At 39.6% G+C, this 22772-nt stretch overlaps 2 protein-coding genes across 2 annotated transcripts in view; one reads left to right on the top strand and one right to left on the bottom strand.

Annotated features, from left to right (window-relative positions):
* The first annotated feature begins 266 nt into the window (after positions 1-266).
* LOC114461927 (probable uridine nucleosidase 2) lies at positions 267-6453 on the top strand. The gene is made up of 6 exons (XM_028444428.1): positions 267-400; positions 1210-1402; positions 1489-1671; positions 3955-4066; positions 4128-4264; positions 4329-6453. Exons 2-6 carry the CDS (start codon positions 1220-1222, stop codon positions 4692-4694), a joined length of 981 nt encoding a protein of 326 aa, XP_028300229.1. The 5' UTR covers positions 267-400; positions 1210-1219; the 3' UTR covers positions 4695-6453.
* Positions 6454-6932: 479 nt separating this feature from the next.
* tmem131 (transmembrane protein 131) overlaps positions 6933-22772 on the bottom strand; it is a 50429-nt gene continuing 34589 nt past the window's right edge. Inside the window, exons 29-41 of the mRNA XM_028443915.1 lie at positions 15985-16170; positions 15739-15894; positions 14768-15207; positions 14491-14678; positions 14274-14404; positions 14077-14198; positions 13849-14001; positions 13623-13779; positions 9749-9864; positions 9598-9679; positions 9114-9217; positions 8883-9037; positions 6933-7793 (exon numbers count right to left, since the gene is read on the bottom strand). Coding sequence (XP_028299716.1) covers positions 7527-7793; positions 8883-9037; positions 9114-9217; positions 9598-9679; positions 9749-9864; positions 13623-13779; positions 13849-14001; positions 14077-14198; positions 14274-14404; positions 14491-14678; positions 14768-15207; positions 15739-15894; positions 15985-16170 — 2257 coding nt within the window. The 3' untranslated portion in view covers positions 6933-7526. The remainder of the gene's footprint in view (positions 7794-8882; positions 9038-9113; positions 9218-9597; positions 9680-9748; positions 9865-13622; positions 13780-13848; positions 14002-14076; positions 14199-14273; positions 14405-14490; positions 14679-14767; positions 15208-15738; positions 15895-15984; positions 16171-22772) is intronic.

The raw sequence follows: 22772 nt of genomic DNA, 5'->3' as shown, positions 1-22772 counted from the left end.
GTAAACTTGTTTCTTATGCCAATAAAGCTGTTTTGAATTGAATTGACACGTTCGACATTCACAACACAGATCAGTGAGCGGAACACACGTAATTCAGCCAAACTTGGCAACATTGGTCTGAGTCTTCTTCCGGTGTCCGGACTATACCATTACGAGCAAAAAGGGGTGGGCACCTGAACACGAACGCTGTAAAATACATTATTTTTCCTTTATAAATCAAAAAATGCTATCTTTAACCACCAGGGCGTCATCCTTGTATTGTTTAAGGAGCAGTAAAGGTCCCTTAGGAGAGCTGTTCTTCTCTGCTTCATTGTCTACTAAGGAAAGTTGGAACTGTCGCCCCCTGCGGTCACAGAAGATGTTTCTTTCACAACAACTTCACTCAAAGTCCATAGACAACGTAAGTGTGTCGGTCGGAGTTCTTCATGATTTTTAAACCTCGTCTCCTGATAATTTAGAAGAAATGCTAAGACATGGTTCAAATTAACAATGGTACAAAACACAAAGGTTATAATTTATCAGGTGTTATTTTTTATTAACGGGAGAAACATTTTCAAAGTCCATTTATTCTTGTGTGGTCCTCAGATTGGTGTTTAACAGCGTTGAAATATACCCTAAATACCTTTTTCTTTCTAGAAAATCGATTACTATTCTTAGTTTTTGCCCCAATATTAGAACAAGTTTAATGTTTTTTTTATCTTTTCGTGTAAGACGCACACAAAAAAAAGTCACTTTAGTGGACTAAGACTATGGCTGCATCCGAATAGTCCCTCCTATCTCCTTTCCTAGCTTTCCTACTTCACCCCCGGAAGTGTTTAAGTGGTGGCCATGCTAAAGAGCGTCCAAGTTCTCTTTAAGCTCAGGAAAAGCGGCTCAATGCTTCCTTTTTTAACTCCTTTAGCCTAGGAACCACTAATGCATCCTTTACAAATGGAGACGAGATAATGCTGACCCACAATTCCTTGCGGCAAGAACATTTAACCGTACGAATAGACACTTTCTAAAAACAAAATGTTATGTGGTGTGATATCCCATACTATATGAGTTGTACTGAGTGAATCAACAGTGATCCACAGAGGAGACAAACCTCATTATTTAATGTTCTCTCTCTCCGGAGGCCCAAAGACACTCTATAATGGTTGTTGTTAAATGAAGTAACAGCTGAAACAGTACTATATGTGTGTGTTGTGTGTTTTAAACCTTCTACAGAGCTCAGACGATGGCAAAGAAGCTCGTGATCATTGACACAGACTGTGGCATCGATGATGCTCAAGCTATTATGATGGCCTTGGCAGCACCTGGCATCAAGGTCTTGGGCATCACTTGCGTGTTTGGAAATGCTACAGTGGAGAACGTGTGTCAAAACGTGTTGAAGGTGCTTTCTGTCTGCGAGCGCACCGAGGTACCTTTACAGAAGCAAATGTTCAGCTGTTGATCAATGTTACTCTTAGATATGGGTCAACAATAAAGACTCATTTTCCCAAACAGATTCCAGTGTTTCGAGGTTCTGCTGGTCCTTTGGTTGGAGCCAGCTACTCTTTAAGTGACCATTTTGGCAGTGATGGACTTGGAGACGTGATAGTGGACAAAGATCCACAGTGGGAGCAGAAAGTTCAGGGAGAGCACGCGGTCAAAGCAATGCTTAGATTGGTTTCTGAAAACAAGGATCAGGTAAGAGTGAGCGGCTGTTACGCTCTGATAATGATTATCTGTTCTGCTAATAGATACGTTGAAACTTTTATTGCTGATAACCACGGTTGGGATCAATTACATTTTTCAGTTATAATTACGTCTTCAATTATCCATGTTCAATTACAATTCAATTAGGATTACAGTGACCAGCATTTTTTTCCAATTCCAATTATTTTTTATTCTCAGAAAGTCAATTACTATTGCATTCTCAATTATTAAAGTTCCATTACAATTAATCACAATTACTGCGCCTGAAATATATAACCAAATCAAACTTAACCTTCCTCATGTTAGCGTTCTGTTAGCGTCTCTTATGATAACTGGCCCTAAATCATCTGTAAAATACACTAAAAACAAATATCTATAATCTAATTTCTTTTCTGTTATCTTGTTAGACTTCCTAATCAATGAAAATATAGGTTTTAATATTTTTGGTGTGGGTGCCTGAGCCTTTTTCTGTCAGTATACCCCTTGATTTAAGGTTTTTTAAATGGTAAAATGTGGGAAAGCTTGATATGGAACATATAATAACTGTTAACTACATACAGTATGTGAAGAACTGTACATTGAACTGTAACATGGTTCCCCAGTTTAGCATTAAACACACACACAACTCCAAAATGTGCCGGGGTGGGGGGTGGGGTGACAGACGTCACAGTGGTCCGTCACAGGTGACATCGTGGGACGATAGAAGGAGAGAAGCAAAATGAAGAAAGAGAAATTAAATAATTCTGCTTCTCCTGCACCCCCACACCGCTCCCGCCCCCGTCCATAGACTTGTATGAAGAGGAGTTACAGCGCATGTACAACTTTTAACAAGAGTGAATGGTAAACATATAGTGCGTCTCAAGGCGGAAAAACGTCACCAATCAGACAGATGAGCGAAACAACTTTACTTATAATCATTATCTATATAATATTTATTCTGATGATCTAAATACAGATATACTCTAACGTGGTGAGTGGTGGGGCGGCGCCCTATAGGTCAACTTATTTATTTGAAATATGTTATCTGTGTAAATTAAAGGAGCATAGAGCAGGATCTATAAATCAGACTCCATAGTGACACCACGGTGGGTAGGGTAACTGCAGCCATCAGCCAAGCCGCCGCAGGGGTGCGCATCAACTGTTTAGCACCGGAGCACAGTGAGACGAGAGGATGCGAACAGGATCTGTGGTGCAGGAAGAATGGAGCAAAGGAGGACAATTATAAGGGATTACACCGTTTAAATATTCCTTTTTCTGCACAATAACATGGATTATCCATATATTTGATACATGAATTATGTAAATAGATCCAATGGGTCTCTTGCGTGCACTGCGCCCTTTTATGTTTAAAGGCCTCTTGTTACCCGTGCGCTGATCTAATGTTGACATTAACAGTTGTTTGTTAATAAAATTGGTGTGTACCACTAAAACAAACATACAAATGTCATTTCTTCGAGAGAAAGATGAGGTTTTCACTGTTGGGTCGGACTCGGACGAGAAAATGTGGCCCGATCCGCACTCTAACTGTGACATGGTTTTTTTATTTACTCGTTGTTCATGTGACTGTTTATTGCAAGACTTGTGCACATGCCTCTGCATTTATCTGTGGAACCACCAAACAGTAGTTTAGTCTACTGTGCTTGACTTCTTTCAGTCTCCAAGACGTCCTTCTTCTTCTTTATTTCCGGTAGTGGGACGACTCTCCAAGCCATCGAGAACACGCACCATTTTCATTTGACATCACGTCTGCAGAACTGCGCAGGAAATTTGGACCCAGTGTCACTGACTGAGTTTACCTTGTGCTGAGATCGATTATGAGCTTATATGCACATGCGCATTACTGGAATGTGAATTTTTGCTATTAAAAAATATATATATATATCTTCAGTTTTGTTTATTTTTGTTTTCAAAGTGAACAGACACGTGTTTAATGTTTATTGGATTGGGTTAGGGTTAGGTTACAATCTCAGTACGGAGGTAAACTCAGTCCGTGACACCGGAACATCAGTACAAAATGTATCACACAATCTGTTCAAAGCAATAGGGAGCGCTTCATCAACAATTAGTATTAAAAGACTTAAAAAGAATCTTTATTTTTTCACAAATCTTGCCCTATGGTCCTTTAAGAGGCCAGATGTTAAAGGTTTGCACCGAGTCGATGCTTGTCTGGATGGAACTGATGTTTTGACAGGGAATTAAACATTCTTCTCTTGAATGTGCATTGACCTGTCCTCAGTTGTTGTGCCATGAAACTTGTCACCATGCTTTCCACAGGTCTCTCTGGTGGCACTGGGACCTCTCACTAATCTAGCTTTGGCTGTTAGACTGGACCCACTTTACCCCCAAAAGCTGAAAGATCTCTACATCATGGGTGGAAACACAGAAGGTAGGCTACGGCACAGATTGTGGAGATGCTCAGATTTTTTTATGGTCCTCTGTCTTTGCAGGAAAAGGAAATGTGACACTCTGTGCAGAGTTTAACTTTGCAATGGATCCAGAGTCTGCTTATGTTGTTCTAGAAGAATTCCATTGCCCAACTCACATTGCGTCATGGGAATTTGCATGCAGGAATGGGCTGACATGGGTAAGAATGGCACTGGAGTACAAATACACAAGTAGCCTATCACACTAACTTCAGTGATTTATAGGATTTCTTTGACGAGCTGATCAACCAGGACACGCCGGCCGCTCGCTTCATGAAGAACATAACTTCAAAATGCTCAGCCTACTCTCAAGATGCTCTGAAGAATAAAAGAGACTTGTACTTTGGGCCTTGCTTCGTCTCCTATGACGCGTACGCCATGGCCGCCTGCATTGATAACAGCGTTGTGATGGAGAGCGTCAATTGTGCTGTTCGTGTGGAGCTGCAGGGTTTAATTGGGCGTGGCATGATGGTCCTTGATCGCACAAATGAACTCAAGAAGACCAACAATGCATCTGTGATGACCAAATGTGATGTAGTGAAGTTAAGTCAAATGCTTATTCAGTCCCTCAGGCTGCCATGTAAAAAATAACACCCAGAAGAGTAAAAATGTTTTCTGTTGCTCCTTTAACCCTTGGGGCAACTTTAAAAAGTTACACACTTTGAGCTTAGGTACCAAAACGATCCCTTTCATAAAACTGTCTTAAAAATATTGTATGTTTTTTCACATCAAACCTTTTCAACAACTCAAGACCTCACCAAAGATATAAAGTTATTTTATTTCTGCATTTTTTTTAAATGCTTTAATGCCCTTTCTGATTAAAAAAACATTAAATGACAAAAACACAAAATGTGCATTTTTTTCTTTTTTTTCAAAAATAGGGTACAAAGTGGAATATTTGATATGAAGTTATTACAGACTTGAGTAGGTCAATATATGATAGGCACATTGATTTTGAGGCATTATTACTTTTAGAGCTACGAGTATTTATGGAAAAACCATACTCTTTGAGCTTCGGTACCAAAATGGTACCCTTCCTAAAAGCATATTCAAAATATATATAAATATTTTGTCCCCTTTTTTTTCTCATCAGATCTTTTCAACAACTCCAGACCTAATCATAGATATAAAGGTTTTTTTTTTTTTATTATACACTGAACAAAAACATTAAAGCAAAACTTTTGTTTAGGCTCAATGTTTTCATGAGCTGAACTCAAAGATCTAAAACATATTTTATATACACAATTACCTATTTCTCATAATTATTCTTCACAAATCTGTCAAAATCTGTTAGTGAGCACTTCTCTGCAGAGAAAATCCATCCCACCTCACAGGTGTGGCATATCAAGACGCTGATTAGACACAGCACGATTATTACATAGGTGAAGGTACGTTTGGCGCCCAAAGGTGCCCCAAGGGTTAATCGTGTAAAGCACATTAGTGCCTTGTGTATAAAATTTGCTATACAAATGTATAAACTTTAGTCTACAAAGGGATGAGAAAATCCAAAAGATTTGCTGTTGTGTTGGTGCTGATCATCGTAAGAAGGAAGCCTTACAAAAGTAATTTAATGGTTTAAAATCTGAGATACAAACCCATACATTTATTAGAACCTAGAAAGAGAACATGAGAATTTATTTTCAAATCTAAAGCATGCTTGTAAAAAATCTTGCATCATTAGTGCGCAAAGAAAGGAAAACCAGATTAATGTATTTTGTTTAACAAGATTTTAAGTTCATGATTATATCCCTAATGTTTTGAGAAAGCTTCAAACAGTCGTATTTTATGTGTATTCTTATTTCCAACCTCGACAGTAAAATGGACTTTATTTTTTCAGTTCTGTCCACCAGAGAGCAGCATTAATACACAATAGCTTTAAATGTGTGAAGGGTTGTTAGTGATGCAGGTGAAATTTATACTGAAGTTTTAGATGAAGGTTTATCATTGATGAGTAGAAGCTTTTCTATCTGTTAATGGAAAATAGTGCCTGACTCGTCTGCTTTTTATTATTTAACCTTTACTCACAAGGATGTCCTGCTTTGAGGAGTGTTCATGTTTCTGGTAGCCAGTAGAAACATATCTGTAAATGTAAACGTACTAATATTTGAGCCAAATAAAAGTTATACCGTCATTACTCGGGATCAGATGAACCAGAACAGCAGTAGTCCTTGTGGTGATTACTTGGGAATATTAGGTTTTTTTCTGTCAGTTTTCCACCATCCATATATTTGTAGGGGTCCACGGATACAATATCAAAACGAATATTGGATTCAAATTTCCATTTTTTTTCTTCCCCCTATTCATTTTTTATTTAATTTACTCAATTGTAGAATACTGTAGATCTTATGTTGGAGGTTAAAATGTATGTAACCAATAGATCAATAATAAATGGGTCAGTTTTTCTCATACCTACTGTTGCTGACTATTGTTCTCTGTTTGAGTAACATCACTTGATCAAGTCTTTTCTAACATTCAACACTACAAAATAAGTATTTTTTTTAATTAAAAAAAAAGTAATAAAGGCATGTATGATTCATGCTGATATCGTATCGGATCAATATCGGTATCAGTCGATACGCAAGGCTGCATCATGTTATTCAAGTCGTTGAATGATGCAACAGCAGCAAATGAATTACTTCCTCCTCTCCGTGATGCTTTATTTTCAGTGCTTGACTTTGCTATAAAAAGTTGTTTTTAAGATATTTTAAATGTTGTCGTGTTTTCTTGCTGAAATCACCAGACCAGTAACTGTGCCCAGTTGCCTCACTGTGTGGACATTAGGATCCTCATCACAAAGATCACTGCATTACAAGAAAAAGAAAAAAAACATGCCTGCTGAAATAGTTTATTTAAATTTGCTTCCAAACAGAGGCGAGAGGCTAACAATATAAACCTCAAATACTTTAAATCACCAGACCAATTTATTCCCACAGGTGACTTGGCCGTTAGTAAGGCAGAGTCCATTTTTAAAACAGAGAATATGAATGCTCCTGAAGCTTGTCGTTCTGATGCATGTTGATGATAAACAATTGGAACGGAATATTCATTATTGATGTATGGTACCAAATAAAATCTTATCAATTCTTCTTGTAAACTTTCAAATGAACTTAAACTCTGAACCGAATGGAAGTCAAAGGATGAGTAAAAAAAGTGACGTCTTCTCCTGTGTAATACTGACCTTCTGTGACAGGCATCCAACTGTAAAGGAATGAAGCTACACAAGCTTTTCTCAGCAGCACACTAAAGATGTTTTACGTTTGGGCACCTGTTAAAAATAAATCCAAATAAAAGTAGCCTTTCTGCCTGGTTGGGATAAAAGCAGCAGAAAGCTAACTGTAGAGCTGGTGACCTTCAGAGGTAATTCAAACCTTCTCTCATCTGCAAACCTGCTTCATAGCGCACAGATCTTCTGTTTGGGGCTGATCAGTTGCTGTTGTCGGAGGTGCTCGGCCAGGGCTCAGAGCTGCGGCGGTTCCAGCTGGGACGCCACATGTTCCACGGGATGTAGGAAGAAGCAGTCGATGGAGGGGGTGGAGGGGACAGGGGGGAACTATTAACCAGATCAGGCAGAGCTGCAGAGCTGGTTGTTGCAGAAAAGGGATTTAAGGTCGATTCAGCACTTGTTGACCAAATGGAGCTGCCAAAGGGGGTAGCTGCAGACCACAGGTTGCGGGCGTTTCCAAGGAGTGACTTAAAAAAAAAAACACAGCATATAAACTGAGTAAAATAGATAAAAACATATTTTCCAAATCAAATCAATAAAAACTAATAGTAGGAGTTTGATTTCCAAAGATCAGACATGGTTATGAATAATAAAGTCAGGTTCATTTATTATTAAATTGTACGGAGCCCCAGGCATTTCATGTTAAAAAAAATAATTTGAGGCCACAAAATAATACTGTGGCTGTTTTAAACAGGAAGTTACGTGTTTTGTTTTGTTGCTGCTTCATTTTCTTCCTCAATTGCGTAGAACAGATCCAGTAGGATCCTGATGAAGGGACTTAGGTAGACAGAAAGTTTGATGCAGGTTTTATTCAAACAATAGTTCGTAGGTTGGCTGGTATGAAGAGGGTTTCCAGAGCAAAACCTCCATGGGATACGACCCGTACAGGCTGGAGGAAGAGCTCTGCTCCTGCTCCTCTTTTGAACACAGCGACGCACAAACACACTGTGCGGACCGACTAAAGACTGACTGAACCCACTGTAATGAAGAAGTGAATTGCCCCCGCCCAGCGTCGTTCACCCACACTTAATATTTAACCCCAAAATCAAATTGAAAAAGGAACTGGTGCACAAAACAGGCACCGCCCACCAAGGAAAACAAGCTCCTTTAACCACACCTACAGGTGCTTCCTCTTCTTCATACACAACCAACTGTCTGCCACTCAAGCACCAACACTTAAACTAATGTGACGCCATAGCAGAGACACTGCCAACTCCCTGGTGGAGGGTGGCACCCTGTCACACCGTTAAAGCAACTTTATTTTTTTAGACATATTGTACACGTGTTCATTGTTTCATCAAATTATAGTAGAGACTGTAAATTATAAAACACAAACAACATAGAAATGCATCTGCCGTTGCTACAGCAACCAGTCACACTAACCACCAGGAACGTTATTAGTATTTTGTGGTCACAAATTAGTATTTCGTGGCCACTAATACATTTTATTTTTCACCATGTCATGTCTTGGGCTTCGTAGAAGTGGCATTTTTAATGTAGAATGTTTTTAAATGACTTTAGTGAACCCTAATATGACTAGAAGCAGGGGGTCTTACTGCTGTGGGTGCAGTGGGTGAGCTGGAGCTGCTGGGCCAGGAGTGCAGAGGGTCACTGCTTGGTATTTGCCAGATGGAGGAGGGTGGAACAGGAGGAAACTCAGGCCAGCTCTGCTGAGGCTCAGGCATCTTTGGCTGATTCATTCCACTGAAAACTAAAATCAACACATGCATATTTCAGCTGGGTGACTCAGAGCATTGGTCTGTAGCTCGTTCAGGCCGTCTACTCACCTCCCGTCAGGTTGAAGGAATTGCTGGGCCCAAATGTAGAGAATGAGTTGGCAGAATGGTAGCTCGGACTACTGGTGACATCAAGTGGACTCCATAATCCAGAGCTGTGGAAAACACACCAAAGTCCACTCAGGTTAACTCAGAGTCCAGAGCTCCAGTTAAATTAGATTGGCATGCTTTTATTTTGATTTCTCCTCCTGCCCTACTTTCCTGTCCTGCATCTCATGATGATTCAATTCAACTTTATTTATATGGCGCAAATTACAAACATAATCATCTCGAAGCGCTAGCCCAGCCCAGGTTCCACACCTTTTTTATGTTTGAATATCTGTGTGCTAAAGCCGTGGTGTGCCCATAATTGCCCATGAGTTTGCATTTTCTCCTCAGTCGTGCTTGGGTTTTATGGGATGTGTGTGTGTGTGTGTGTGTGTGTGTGTGTGTGTGCGTGTGTGCGTGTGTGCGTGTGTCTAAATTCTCCAGTTACCTGTCAGAGCTGTCACTTTCTACTGAGGTCATGTGTGCCAGGGTCTTGCTATGGTTTTCAGTTTTTCCTGGACCTGATCCACCTGATGAATGGACAACATTAAAACCCCAAAACATACGACAGTATAAACAGTTCACTGCTGCACACTCACCTGGGCTTTTATCATAACCAGCAGCTACTGCAGCAAAAGTTGGGTTTCCATTTTTTCCAGGGAGTGGAGTGGTTGCTGATATCTTATTACCAGGGGCTTTTTTCTGAAGACCCTCGCTGTCAGAAGAAAGTTAATGAATTCAATGAGAGCAAAAATTCAGGAATCGTTTGTTACTAACTGCTAACAAATAGGGGAGAGGTTCTATGAAACGTTTGCTCACACTTTCTGAATGAGTGAGTATTTACAAAAAGATCTTCAAGCCTAAGATCAATCACAGTGACAGGTAGTAACAGTATTACACGCAGAGAGCAGAATAATTCAAATAGACTTTCTTTATCCTCAGTTTGAATTTGTGAAGTATATCTAAATTTTAAGGACACATTGAACATTTTATAGGTTTATACTTTTTCTGTTTGTATACATTCATTTGAATTGTTCCTATTCAACTCAGACCATGGCCAATTTCCAGAATCGATTCGATTTCATTTAATACGGTTTTGAATTGATTAATCACGATTCGATTTTGATTCAGTATTGATCTTTCACATTTTACTTAAATATTTATGAAATGGTTCCAAACTTCTGACTTAGGTTGGGCTGGCTTTAGGGCTGTGCATTGCCATGGATCTGACGATACGATACATCCCAATAAAGCCCGATATTAAACAGTCCAATATATCACAATACCAATATATTACAATTTTTGACATTCAAATGATTACATTTTTTTTACCTTGTGAGAACAAGTAAATGGTAACTAATTGTAATTCACGTACAGTAGTCCCTCGCTAAATCACGGTTCACTTTTTGCGGCCTCTGTGTTTCGCATGTTTTTTTTTTTTTTTTTTACAGTGCAATTTTGGATGCATTTTTTTTTTTTTTTTACAGCATATGAACATGCATTGTGTTCTGTGTCCTGAGTGGCTAATGCTGCATTCAACCACCAGACACACATCCACCTCGGTGAGTTTCACTGAGCTGTCACTTTAATTTGTTAATTGCGATTCATTCATTACAGGAAAAATTAATGCACTAAAAAAAATGTATTGCATTAATCGCTTCTTTTTTGCACCGCAAACAGCGCAGAACCTTTCTCCATTGCACGCATTCCCGGTATACCCATAATACTGCTGCACCAGCTACAATGATAGAAGCTGAGGAGAAGTCTTTGAGCACGTTCATTTTAATTAAAAAATACACAAGATGGAGAACTAAAGCCCAGTTGTGTGCAAATTGTGCAAAAAAGAGTATGTGGTTCAGCGGAGCCCTGCTAGCCTCCAGCGGAGCTCTCCAACCTCAATGCTAACTATATAGCAGCTCGCACGAACAGCGCTCCTTCACTAGGCCAAGCAGACAGAGTGGCCCATACAATCCACACTGGATGAGATGACAGGGTTCAGAGCCGAAATGAATAAATCCATGAGTGACAAATGAACTGAGTCAGTGGATAAATAATTGGCTACGTGCACAAAGACTTCCTGCCACTTTTTTTGAGGGCTCTGACTTCCAGTCCATTGTTGTTGTTACGAAGCCAGGAAAAATGAGCATTTTCAGGGTCAAAAAGAGGTGATTGGTCTGAAAAAAGAGTTGGAGGTTCAGCATTACACTGTTGTGTACCTAGATCTAACTTTTTTAATGATATAATTCTTGTATTAGTTTCAACTGCTTCCCTGCTGATAATACAGGGCGTCAGCAATGGCTAGTCAAAATCCAGACAGATAACTTCACTCCACGTAGGGACAAGAGTGTGTAGCTGGCATTTATTACCCAGTAATAATGTGCTTACACCAAATTGAAAACAAGGACCTGCGGAGACGATTTGAGTCAAATAAAATGGCTGCAGCTTCGGACATGTTTTGGAGCGCTTGGCTTACTCAGATGACCAAATTCACCATTATACCAGGTGAGTTTGCATTTTATATTCTATATTTAGTTATAGTAACAGGTGCATTTAGTATTCAAAGTTAAAGCTGCACTGCGTGAGTTTTGTGAGGCACTCCACGCTCCCTCATCCCCTCCTTAACAAAACTTGAGTGCATGCGCACACTGTGAAACTGTTTGCGACTGTTTTCTCCATAGAGACTATTACAAAATGTAGGAACGTTATCTTGCGCTATTGGAAAGTTTTCTGATGATTTAGAGACATGAAAGCACGTATCACTCACTGCTGTGAGGACAGTAGAGGCTCAGAGTCAGCGCTGCTGCTCACACACAAGCAGCCGAGCTGGAGCAGATCAGAGCACACACACTCCGTCCACACGTCTGTTCTCACTCTCTTTCTCTGACTTGGGGTGGACTGCGTTGACTGAAAGCATTTCAACTAATACTATACAGAAAAAATATGCGTCATATTTAATTTTTTTTGGAAGCGTGACGCGTTTAGAGCTAAGTTGCTAGACAACTCCATAAACATTCAGTGCTGCTAGCGTCAAAGAGTCATCACATACTGTCAAAAATCCAAAACACTTTTTTATGCACCGTCATATGGGGCACAGTGCAGCGAGAGCTGTCGGGGACTCGGCTGGTCACAATGTCACATTTTTATATTACTTGTACATTACATGATAATAATGTTGATAACTGTTGTACAAGTTATGCATTTTAAAGTCCAGAACTTTGTTTATCTTTCTGTAATTGTATATTCTGTAATTGTATGTTTTTACGGACCCCAGGAAGAATAGCAGCAGCTTTCGCTGTGGCTAATGGGGATCCTAATAAACAAACTGTCTCGTCATAGGACTGGAAGTGTGGTGCCTCACACCGTCAAATGCGGAAGTAAATGTTCGTTGCCCGGTGCAACAAGTCAATTGTAGTGGACAGTCGACCACTCTGGGTGGTAGAAGATGTGGGCGGGGCTACTACTATTAGAAGTGATTACTTGATGTTATAAACAGGACTTTATTTTGTGATGAACAATGTTATTTTTGATGTGCTAATTTACAGCACTCTAATTTATGGGTTTGTTTTATTTATTATATATTTTCTGAAGGAGAGAAAAAGCAACAAGTTTGTTGTTTATTAACTGTATTGCTCAGAAAATTGTTCTTACTGTTAATGATGTGCTAACTTATAACACTACATATGGACCTGATGCCCTATTTCATTTCTATTTTCTATTATTTGGAACCTTGGGTCTAGTCTCGCATACAGAGGAATGGAAATGATTCAAGTCTGTTAAAAACAATAAATGAATTTATAAAGCCACTTTGTTATACATCAATCTTTCAATCTGCCACAATAAGTTGATTTAAATGAAAACACCTCAATTTGAGGGCATTTCTCAGTTTAAAAAAAAGATTAAATAAATTAATCACAGAGCATATTAATTAATCACACAATATTTTTAATCTGACAGCACTACTTTTGTTTCTACAACATATTCTGATTCTGTTAAGTTCTTAAATTCTTTTTAATCAAAAATAACCACATATTTATAAAAGTGCCTAGTATGTTTTATGAAAATAAAGCTAAAATGCATTACTGACACCTAGTGACCTGGAGTTTATGTGCTATGCTAATGTTAGCGACATCAAATGGTTTTTTCATTAAAAAACTAAATTTAAAAAAAACATTTGGTCGTTTTTTTTGGATCGATACGATAATTGTGCGGTGAAATATCACGATATATCGCAGAATAGATTTTTTCCTTACACCCCTAGGCGAGCTTCGTCTGTCATGTGTGCACTGAATTGATTGCAATCTCGCTTTGAGCAAGCGCAGTCGTCGACTTTGCTAACACCAGACTATAAAATGAGTATCCTGGGGTTAAAGTATATTAAAAAAAAATAGATTTCAGTTCCTATGAATCAATTTTGGAAAATTTCAATGAAATCGATTCAAGATCGATTAAATAAATTTTTCTAGTCAGCTTTACCTGTTACTGTTGAGCACACTGCTATAGGTGCCCCGGGGCAGTAAGCTGGGGGAGGTGGGTGGAGGCGAGTTGGCTCCAGAGGACAGCGACCTCTTCAGGAATGGGTCAGCGTTTAAAGTTTGGAGGGAGATCTGCTGAAGGCTGTCAGCATCTGCAACTGAAGCACAAATAAAGGCAGCTCTGTTACAACAGCTGTAAAACAGCTGGCAGCTTCAGGTTAACTTACGGGTGCTGGTTTCAGACAAAGGGATGTCCCATTCAGGAGAGACAAATTCCTTTTCACCCTCTGAGCTGCTACTGTGGCCAAGCTCTGGCTGAGTGTCACCCGACAGCAATTTAGCCAAAAGCGAGGCTCGCTCATCGTCCAGCTTTCCATCCACTTTCAGAAAAAAAAAAGTCAGAAACATCCTGTAATACAATGCTACTTTAATGACATATAAGCAGTGTAACTTACATCTCTGTTTCTGGAGGGGTCTGCTCTTTGGGATGTTGGTGAGAGGAAGGGTAAGAGGTTTATTTGGGAAACTCTTGCGCTGTTTGTTCTCCAGAGGTGTTACATAAGGCAGCTCCAATGAACTAAGGATCAATGCATATTTGAATAAGTAGGAGTGAGGAAAAAAGCCAAAACCTTGATAACAAAGTAACACAAACCTTGACTTTTCTGCAAGGGGCTCCTTCTTTGTGGGGGTTAGTTTCTTGCCTTTAGGGTTAACAAGTTGTTTTGAAGTCTCTTCTTTCACCTTCCCTGTGGTCCCTGTCCTTCCTTTCTTTTTTGCTGATTCCTGAAAGAGTTTAAACACCTTGTTAAAAGAATGAAAAAGCCGAGTGTATCCCTAAGGTGGACTGCAGAACACTTGTTATTTCCTACCTCCTTGATGTTGGTCTCTACATCTGGATTGGAGGTCTCTGTGGTGGTGGAGGAGCTGTCATCATTGTCAACCAGATTATCTCTGAGCTCAGAATCTCCCTGAGGCTTTGCTGTTGACTTTCTCTCTTTGTCTTCCTTCTTCTTCTGTGCTTTTGCTTTACCTCGCAGCTTCCCTTTGGATTCCAATACTGAAACACGCAAACAAACAAACATGGTTAATGCATGGCAGCTGATGCTCTGGGATCCTATGTTGGTTGATGAAAACAGATGATGTCACCTTTGTTTTGTATGGACTGAGAGCTCTGCTTCTGGAGAGCATCTGTGGTGATAGCTTCTGGACGCTCTAGGTCGTTGTCCATGGCTCCTATGAGGTTAATGTACTCTACATCCTCAGGACAGAGGCTTCTGTGAGGGGCTGATAGTGCTGAAAAACTCAGACTCTGGGGATCAACCTGTTTGGGGGTCCGAGCTTTCCGGTTGGTGAGCTGGCAGGTGCCAGAGAAGCCTTCCTGGCTTGGTGACGAACTTCCTTTGGTCAGAGTGGAGGAAGTTGCTTGCATAGGTGTGCGGCTGAAGCTGATTCTGGGTCTCTTGTCTTGGCTGTCCAAGTCTGTTAAGGTGCGGTTGCTTCCCTGTCGGCCTCCGTTTCGTGCTGCTCCATTGCTGGATGCATATGATCCTCTGGAGCTCTGGGCTGAGTCGTTGTATTCATTTAACCTGAGTGTTAGGAAAGGACTCTTTAGTCAAAGTGATCACAGTGCATCTCTGCCTATTGGGTAACATTCAATTCAGCTGCTTTTGATTTTTATTAATACTAATCGAACAGTTAACTGCTACTTACATGTGCCATGCCATATGGATTCTAAAAATACATTAACAATATTGCTTTGCATAACAGTCCCTGATAAGTTTTGTTCTCACAGCCCTTAAGATGCATGTTCAGTGAGGGCTCCATTAAACTTAAACTACTATTATTCCTAACATTTTTTTAAAGACGAGTACTTTGGAATTCCTATTAAAGTGACACCTTCTTTAGTACACAGAGTACTGAAACTTAGCTGGGTGGAGAGTCCATCATTTTGTACAAATGATTTATGGTTTAATGGGGATTCAAACATAGTAATTACAAAGTGATAGAGTCATTTCAAAGTTTATTCTACAATTTCATTCAGTCAGCCTGATTTGGAGCAGTTCCTCACATCAATGTAAAATATATAAATACAGCAGATCCATAATCAATTCACTTACTGTGAGCTGCTGTAAATTTGCCCAATTTCCCTGAGATTGAAGGGTCTCCCAGTCTCCAACGTGGAGCTAGATTCCACAGACACTCTTCTCTTGAAAGGCTCCCAGATGCTCTGAGCCTCTAAGTAGGCTGTGGCAATCACCAGCAGAAACATGGAACTGTACACAAATCAACAAATGAAATTAAACCCAAACCATGATATTGGGTTTTGAGGTTGGTGTGATCTCAGAGGGCAATGTGCTACTCACCTCATGATAAGAGACACTATAATGTAGAGCTCCAGCTCCCAGCTTGGTCTGGGCAGGACCTCTGCACATGTAGCTAACATGTGATATGGCAACGAGGCATTAAGGACAAACATGAACTCAGAGCCACCACATGTTATCAGTTTTAGTTCCCGGATCACTCGGGATGAGGTGAAGTCAGGTGTAAACCTAAAGAGAAGGGAAAAAAAATCCTTAGGTGGCTAGTACAACGATATCTGAGTTTAGTTTGTCAGTCATCCGTCTGTAAGCCATTTATGTTTATTTTAAAATGACAAAACAAAGAGCCCTGAAACTAACCACTCCCTATTGCAACAGTGACTGAAGGATTAAGCATTTGTAAACAGGTGTATGAGTAATGGAGTATTCATCTTCAGTGTTTTTTCCCCCAAAAATAATTTAGGTGTGTTTTAATACATAATGCAATTTCTAAGCCTAATAATGTGTAATGTAATATATACAGGGTTCGAGACTACGACCAAAATGGTCGCATATACGAGCATATTTTCAGTGAGTGAGTGAAAATTTGATCTGGTTGCATCCGTGCGAGTGCGTATAGGTGACCTCATTTTAGACGGAACGGCTGAGTGCCCCGTCACGTCCCACAGAGTGCACCCCTCTCTCTCTCTCGCTCGCTCGCTCCGCGTTGCGGGTGAGGAAACGATGCGCGCTCACGGAACTTGGCTGCGGGTAATGCAACGGTGAATGCACCAAGTATAAACACGAATAAGCTCCTTTGTAGTCGTGAACGAAGCCAGGCATAACGAGTCTTTCACTGAGTGCACGCTCACATTGAGGGCAACAGTAAAAAGGAAAAACGTGCTGAGCGCAGTGATAGAGCGTACACGCTCATCAGAATCAGCATAGAGACACCAGAACTGATGGACTATGATACCAGGCCAGATGTTCAGCTGTGGGTCTCTCAGAGCAGTGGTCTGCAACCTGCGGCTCTGGGGCCTAATGTGGTCCTGTGACTCTTTTGCAATGGCCCCCTATAGCTTAAAAAAAACTACTGAAATAAATAGTATAAATTTTATTTTATACAGAGGCTATTAATGATTAATGACAATTAAAGTCAAGATATAACAATTTGTTAACCTAAAAATAAATAACGCTGTGCAATGACTCAGCACCTTCCTACTTCACCTCCTGCAACATCTACAGACCATCAACTTTCCTGTGGATAAACTTAAGTTTTAAATCCCTGGTAAAATAACTAAACCAACAAAAACACTATTCTGGAAGAAAATAGAGATTTTAATTGTGTGGGGAAAATGTGCCGGTTAAATATGCATGCTTTATGTGTGGCAAGAAATGAGCAATTAGCATGTGTTGACCACATGATCATGTGTATCAAATTCAAGTTACTTTTTGTAGCCTTTCAAATACATTAACTAAAAAAAATCTTATATATATATAACATTGTGTTCATGTAAACTGAGATGCGTTAGAATTTGAAGATGCAAAAGACTGTTTTATTTCTTGATGTCAATTTATTGTTTTTAAGTTGCCATTTACATGATCAATATAAATAAAATCAAACATTATTCTATATAATTTTAACTGTATATAATTTAATACACTATTGTCTTCATTGAGAGGGCATTTTTTTCGGCTCCAGGAGGACCAGGGGAAGAGGGTTAGAAGACCCCCCTATAAGAGCTGAACCCTCTGAATTTAATTCCATGGAGTGAAGCAATGCAGATGCTAAATTGGTTATGCTACTGTTAACTTAATTCAAGTACAGCATTTATGCAAAATAAAAAACAGAATACATGTAACCTGTTGTTATGCTTTGCTGTTATTTCAATTTTTTTGTTACGTCTTCTTTTAAAACCATATAAAATAAATTACGTGTTTTCTCAGCCACTGCTTGTTGCAGAAAAACTTAATATTGACACTAAAACCTGAAAACATTTAGCAAATATATCATGTCATTGTCAATCTTTACTTCATACAAAACTACAGTACGCCAATTATGTCAAATATTCATCAGCATGCATATATATATATATATAGTTACATTATGTAATGTGATTTCACTGAAATGTGTCAGAACAGCAAATTAAGATCATAAAAAGTTCTTTGGTGTCTGTTGTAATAGCTATGGTTTTGAATAAAGCAGTTCTATTCAATCAAATTGTTTACATTTGTTACCTGTCTTTTATATTTTATTAGTCATCAGTATAAAACCAAAAGTAAATGAATCTGATCAATTGAAAAAGAGCCAGTTGACAAGTGGCTCTAATGTGTGATCCTTCCCAAACAAACTCCTCCTCTTTCTTAGAAAACCTGAAGCCCCTCCCACACAGAGTGACATGCTTCTGACTGGCCTGTTGTGGATCTCTTTCCGATGAGCTCATTCAAACGCTACTTAACCAGTGCTGCTAGGTGTGGTTTTATGGTTGAAGACGTATCAGCACCCTGGTGTTTTCATAGCACTTTTCTGCTTTACTTTGAGTTGTCTGAGTTATGCAATCAGTTGAATTTGTTTGAAGTGTTTGCAACTATGAAAAAAACCTCATTCCTGCTTTTCAGTATTTGCTCCTGCTTTCTCTACTTGATGCACAGTTAAAGACAGAGGGCAGAAACCTTTAACGTCAATGGTAGAGTGGGTCGTCCAATAACCGAAGGGTAGGGTGTTCGAATCCCGCTCTAGCCATGTCATTGTCGTTGTGTTCTTGGGCAAGGCACTTCACCCACATTACCTAGTATGAATGTGGTGTGTGGGTGAGTGTTGGTGGTGGTCAGAGGAACTGATGGTGCACTGTGGCAACCTCGCTTCTGTCAGTCTGCCCCAGGGCAGCCACCACTGTAGGTGGAGTGAAAGACACAACGAGACATAGGCCGTGGAGGTGGTGTAGCAGCTATTTACCATTCCTCTCTCCTAATCTATCCTAAACCAAAGGCCAGTTACACTTCCTTTGAAAGCCTGGTTCTAAATTTATCTCATACCGAATCAAAAACCTGCCAGCCAGTCTTAGTTGCGATAATTTACCGTCCTCCAGGCCCTTATTCTGAATTTCTATCAGAATTCTCTGAGTTTATATCAAACATAGTCCTCAGTTCTGATAAAATACTGATAGTAGGAAATTTTAATATCCATGTTGACAAAGATAGTGATAGCCTGAGCTCAGCCTTTATGTCCCTAATAGACTCAGTTGGCTTTTTTCAAACTATTAATGAAGCTACTCATCGTTTAAATCATACTCTTGATCTTGTTCTAACATATGGCCTTGATATTAATGAACTAAAAGTCTACCCTGAAAATCCTCTGCTATCAGATCACTTTTTAATATCTTTTAACATTATCCTAGAGGATCTTGCACTGTGCAATAAAATAGTTACGAGTAGAAATCTGTCCAATAGTGCTGTGGCTAAATTTAAAGAGGCCATTCCTGCTGCCTTAAACTCAGTGCACCATCCAATAAATAACTATGATATTAATTATAACCCCTCTCAACTGGATCTGCTTGTCGATAGCTCTGCTAGTCTACTAAAATCCACCTTGGACTCAATTGCCCCATTGAGGGAAAAAACTATTAAACGTCAGAGGAAAGCTCCGTGGTTTAGCTCTGAAACTCGCACACTCAAACAAAAACCCGTAAATTAGAGAGAATGTGGCGCTCCAATAAAACAGAGGAGTCACAAATACTCTGGCAAGAAAGCCATAGTAAATACATGACAGCCTTACGACATAGTCGATCTACATACTACTCCTCACTAATTGAAGAAAATAAAAATAATCCGAGGTACCTTTTCAGCACTGTAGCCAGGCTAACACAAAGTCAGAGCTCTATTGAGCCCATGATTCCTCTAGCCCTCAGCTGTGAGGACTTTATGACATTTTTTAACGATAAAATTCACAAGATTTGAGATAAAATTAGCCACTCCCTGCCTTCACCTGGGCCTGCTGTACCATTAAATGTAAATAGGCCTAACCTAAACTGTTTCACAAATATAGGACTTCAGGAACTTAACTCTATTATTTCATCCTCCAAACCATCGACCTGCCTTTTAGATCCGATCCCAACTAAGCTGTTTAAAGAAGTTGTTCCCCTGGTCTGCCCATCTTTGTTGGAGACAATAAATATATCCCTATCAATAGGCTACGTGCCACAGTCCTTTAAAGTAGCTGTAATCAAACCCCTTCTCAAAAAACCTACTCTTGATTCCAGCACTTTAGCAAACTACAGGCCTATATCTAATCTTCCTTTTATTTCAAAGATTCTTGAGAAAGTTGTGGCGGCTCAGCTCTGTGACTTCCTTCAAAACAACAACCTGTTCGAGGACTTCCAGTCAGGTTTTAGAGCTCAACACAGCACAGAGACTGCTTTAGTTAAAGTAACTAATGATCTACTCTGGGCTTCAGATGAAGGACGACTCTCAGTGCTGGTTTTATTAGATCTTAGTGCAGCTTTTGACACTATAGATCACTATATTCTACGAGAGAGATTAGAGGAATTACTTGGAATCACAGGGACTGCCCTAAACTGGTTTAAGTCCTACCTATCTGATAGGTACCAGTTTGTACACGTGAATAATAAGTCTTCTGTGTACACTAAAGTAAGCTACGGGGTTCCTCAGGGCTCTGTGCTAGGTCCAATCCTCTTCTGTATCTATATGATCCCCCTTGGTAATGTTATGAGAAAATACTCTGTTAACTTTCACTGCTATGCTGATGATACCCAACTGTATGTATCAATGAAGCCAGGTGAGACAAATCAGCTATCTAAACTTGAGGCCTGTCTAAAGGACATTAGGGCCTGGATGGACCAAAATTTTCTTCTTCTTAACTCAGACAAGACTGAGGTCATTGTACTGGGCCCACGACACCTTAGTGAAACCTATGCTAGCCTAACTGCCCTAGATGGCATTACTCTGGCACGAAGCACAACTGTTAGAAACCTGGGGGTTCTATTTGATCAGGATTTATCCTTCAACTCTCACATAAAACAAACTTCAAGAACTGCCTTCTTTCATCTCCGTAACATTGCTAAAATCAGATCTATCCTGTCTCAGGGCGACGCCGAAAAGCTAGTCCATGCTTTTGTTACCTCTCGACTGGATTATTGTAATTCTCTTTTAGCAGGCTGCCCGAGCAAGTCACTTAAGACACTTCAGCTGGTTCAAAATGCTGCAGCACGTGTACTGACTAAAACTAGGAGAAGAGATCACATTACTCCTGTATTAGCCTCTCTGCATTGGCTTCCCATAAAATATAGAATAGAATTCAAGATTCTTCTTCTCACTTATAAAGCCCTAAATGGACAGGCACCAGTCTATCTCAAGGAGCTTGTAGTGCCATACAATCCCCCCAGAACACTACGCTCTCAAAATGCTGGACTACTCGTTGTTCCATTTGTCTCTAAAAGTAGTATAGGAGGAAGAGCTTTCAGTTATCAGGCCCCACTTCTCTGGAACCATCTACCAACCACGGTTCGGGGGGCAGACACCCTCTCTACCTTTAAGGTTAGGCTCAAAACATTCCTCTTTGGTAAAGCTTTTAGTTAGGAACCAGCTCATAGCTCATAGTTAAGATGCAATAGGCATAGACTGCCGGTGGGGGGGTCTGGCATGCTCGGTTGGAGAGAGGTTGGAGAGGGCGTTAAGAGAGAGGTCATTTAGGTTAGAGAGAGACCGGAGAGGGTCCCATTCCTCTCTCAAACACTCCCTCTATGTCTGCTTCTTCCCTTGTGTGTTTGCTCCTGTACTCCTTCTGGCTTTTGTCTTGCAGGTCCGTGGGATCCTCAGTGTGGAGTTACAGAGACTCAACAACTCTGTCTCCACCCTTTCCTCTGCACACACCCAACACAGCATAACGTGGATGGCTGTTCATCATAGGAATGGGATCCACACAAGGTTCCTGCTGCTTAACAGAAGGTTTTCCTTGCCGCCATGATGAATTCATGTTGGGTGTGGGATACATATGTATGTGTATATACGTATACAGTATATGCATATGTGTGTATCCATAAAATGAAGAGTCCGTCCTTAAGACTTCTCTACTGTAAAGTGTCTTGAGATACCATTGGTTATGATTTGGCGCTATACAAATAAAAGATTGATTGATTGATTGATTGATTGATCAATGTAATGCGCTTTGAGTGTCTATGATAAAACGCTATATAAAATCCAATCCATTATCATTCTTATTATGCATTGGAGTGGGACAATAAACAAAGTTCACGAGATGGGACAATATACAATATTGGGCTCACGATAACGATACGGTACGATACTTTTGAATTGGGGGAAAAAAAACCATTAAAAAATGCAGTTTGAAATATAACCATGTTATTACTTGACTAACTCTGGGCATACTTGAATATATTCTGTAGAACCTTTAACTGAAGTGAAAATAAAAAGATAAAACATGCTAAATCGTTGGGATGCAAGGATATATCCTAAATCACCTCAAAGTTGATGCAACTAAGAAGGGATTAAACTCGATACAGCACAGTATGTGCATAGATACTCTGCTTAAACAATAGGAGGTGTTGTGACTGTTTTAGTGCTGCTTGTTTTGACATCACGGTTCAGCCTTAATAATTGGCACATTTTTATCTTATATATTTGTAATGTATATATATACATATTTTTTGTTTAACTTTGCATGGTGATAATGAAGAAATGTGCAGTTTATTTTGGTTCATCAGTTTAAACAGTTCAAAGAGTTTGTAAGAAGGTTATAAAAAGAAAATATATTAGTTAAAAAATTCTTTTTGACAATTTAAACAAAGAAAATCTGTATTTTAACTATTTTAAATTCA

This window comes from Gouania willdenowi, chromosome 4 (assembly GCF_900634775.1).
Source record: "Gouania willdenowi chromosome 4, fGouWil2.1, whole genome shotgun sequence".
In the NCBI taxonomy this organism is placed as follows: domain Eukaryota; kingdom Metazoa; phylum Chordata; class Actinopteri; order Blenniiformes; family Gobiesocidae; genus Gouania; species Gouania willdenowi.
The sequence above is the reverse complement of the archived record's forward strand: the minus strand, read 5'-3'. Positions and strand labels throughout refer to the sequence as shown.

Excerpts from the sequence above, each read along its gene's own strand:
- LOC114461927 (XM_028444428.1), top strand. The coding sequence starts at position 1,220 with ATGGCAAAGAAGCTCGTGATCATTGACACAGACTGTGGCATCGATGAT. Across the intron at positions 1,403-1,488 it reads CTGTCTGCGAGCGCACCGAG|ATTCCAGTGTTTCGAGGTTC; the intron begins GTACCTTTACAG and ends TTTCCCAAACAG. Across the intron at positions 4,265-4,328 it reads GCAGGAATGGGCTGACATGG|GATTTCTTTGACGAGCTGAT; the intron begins GTAAGAATGGCA and ends AGTGATTTATAG.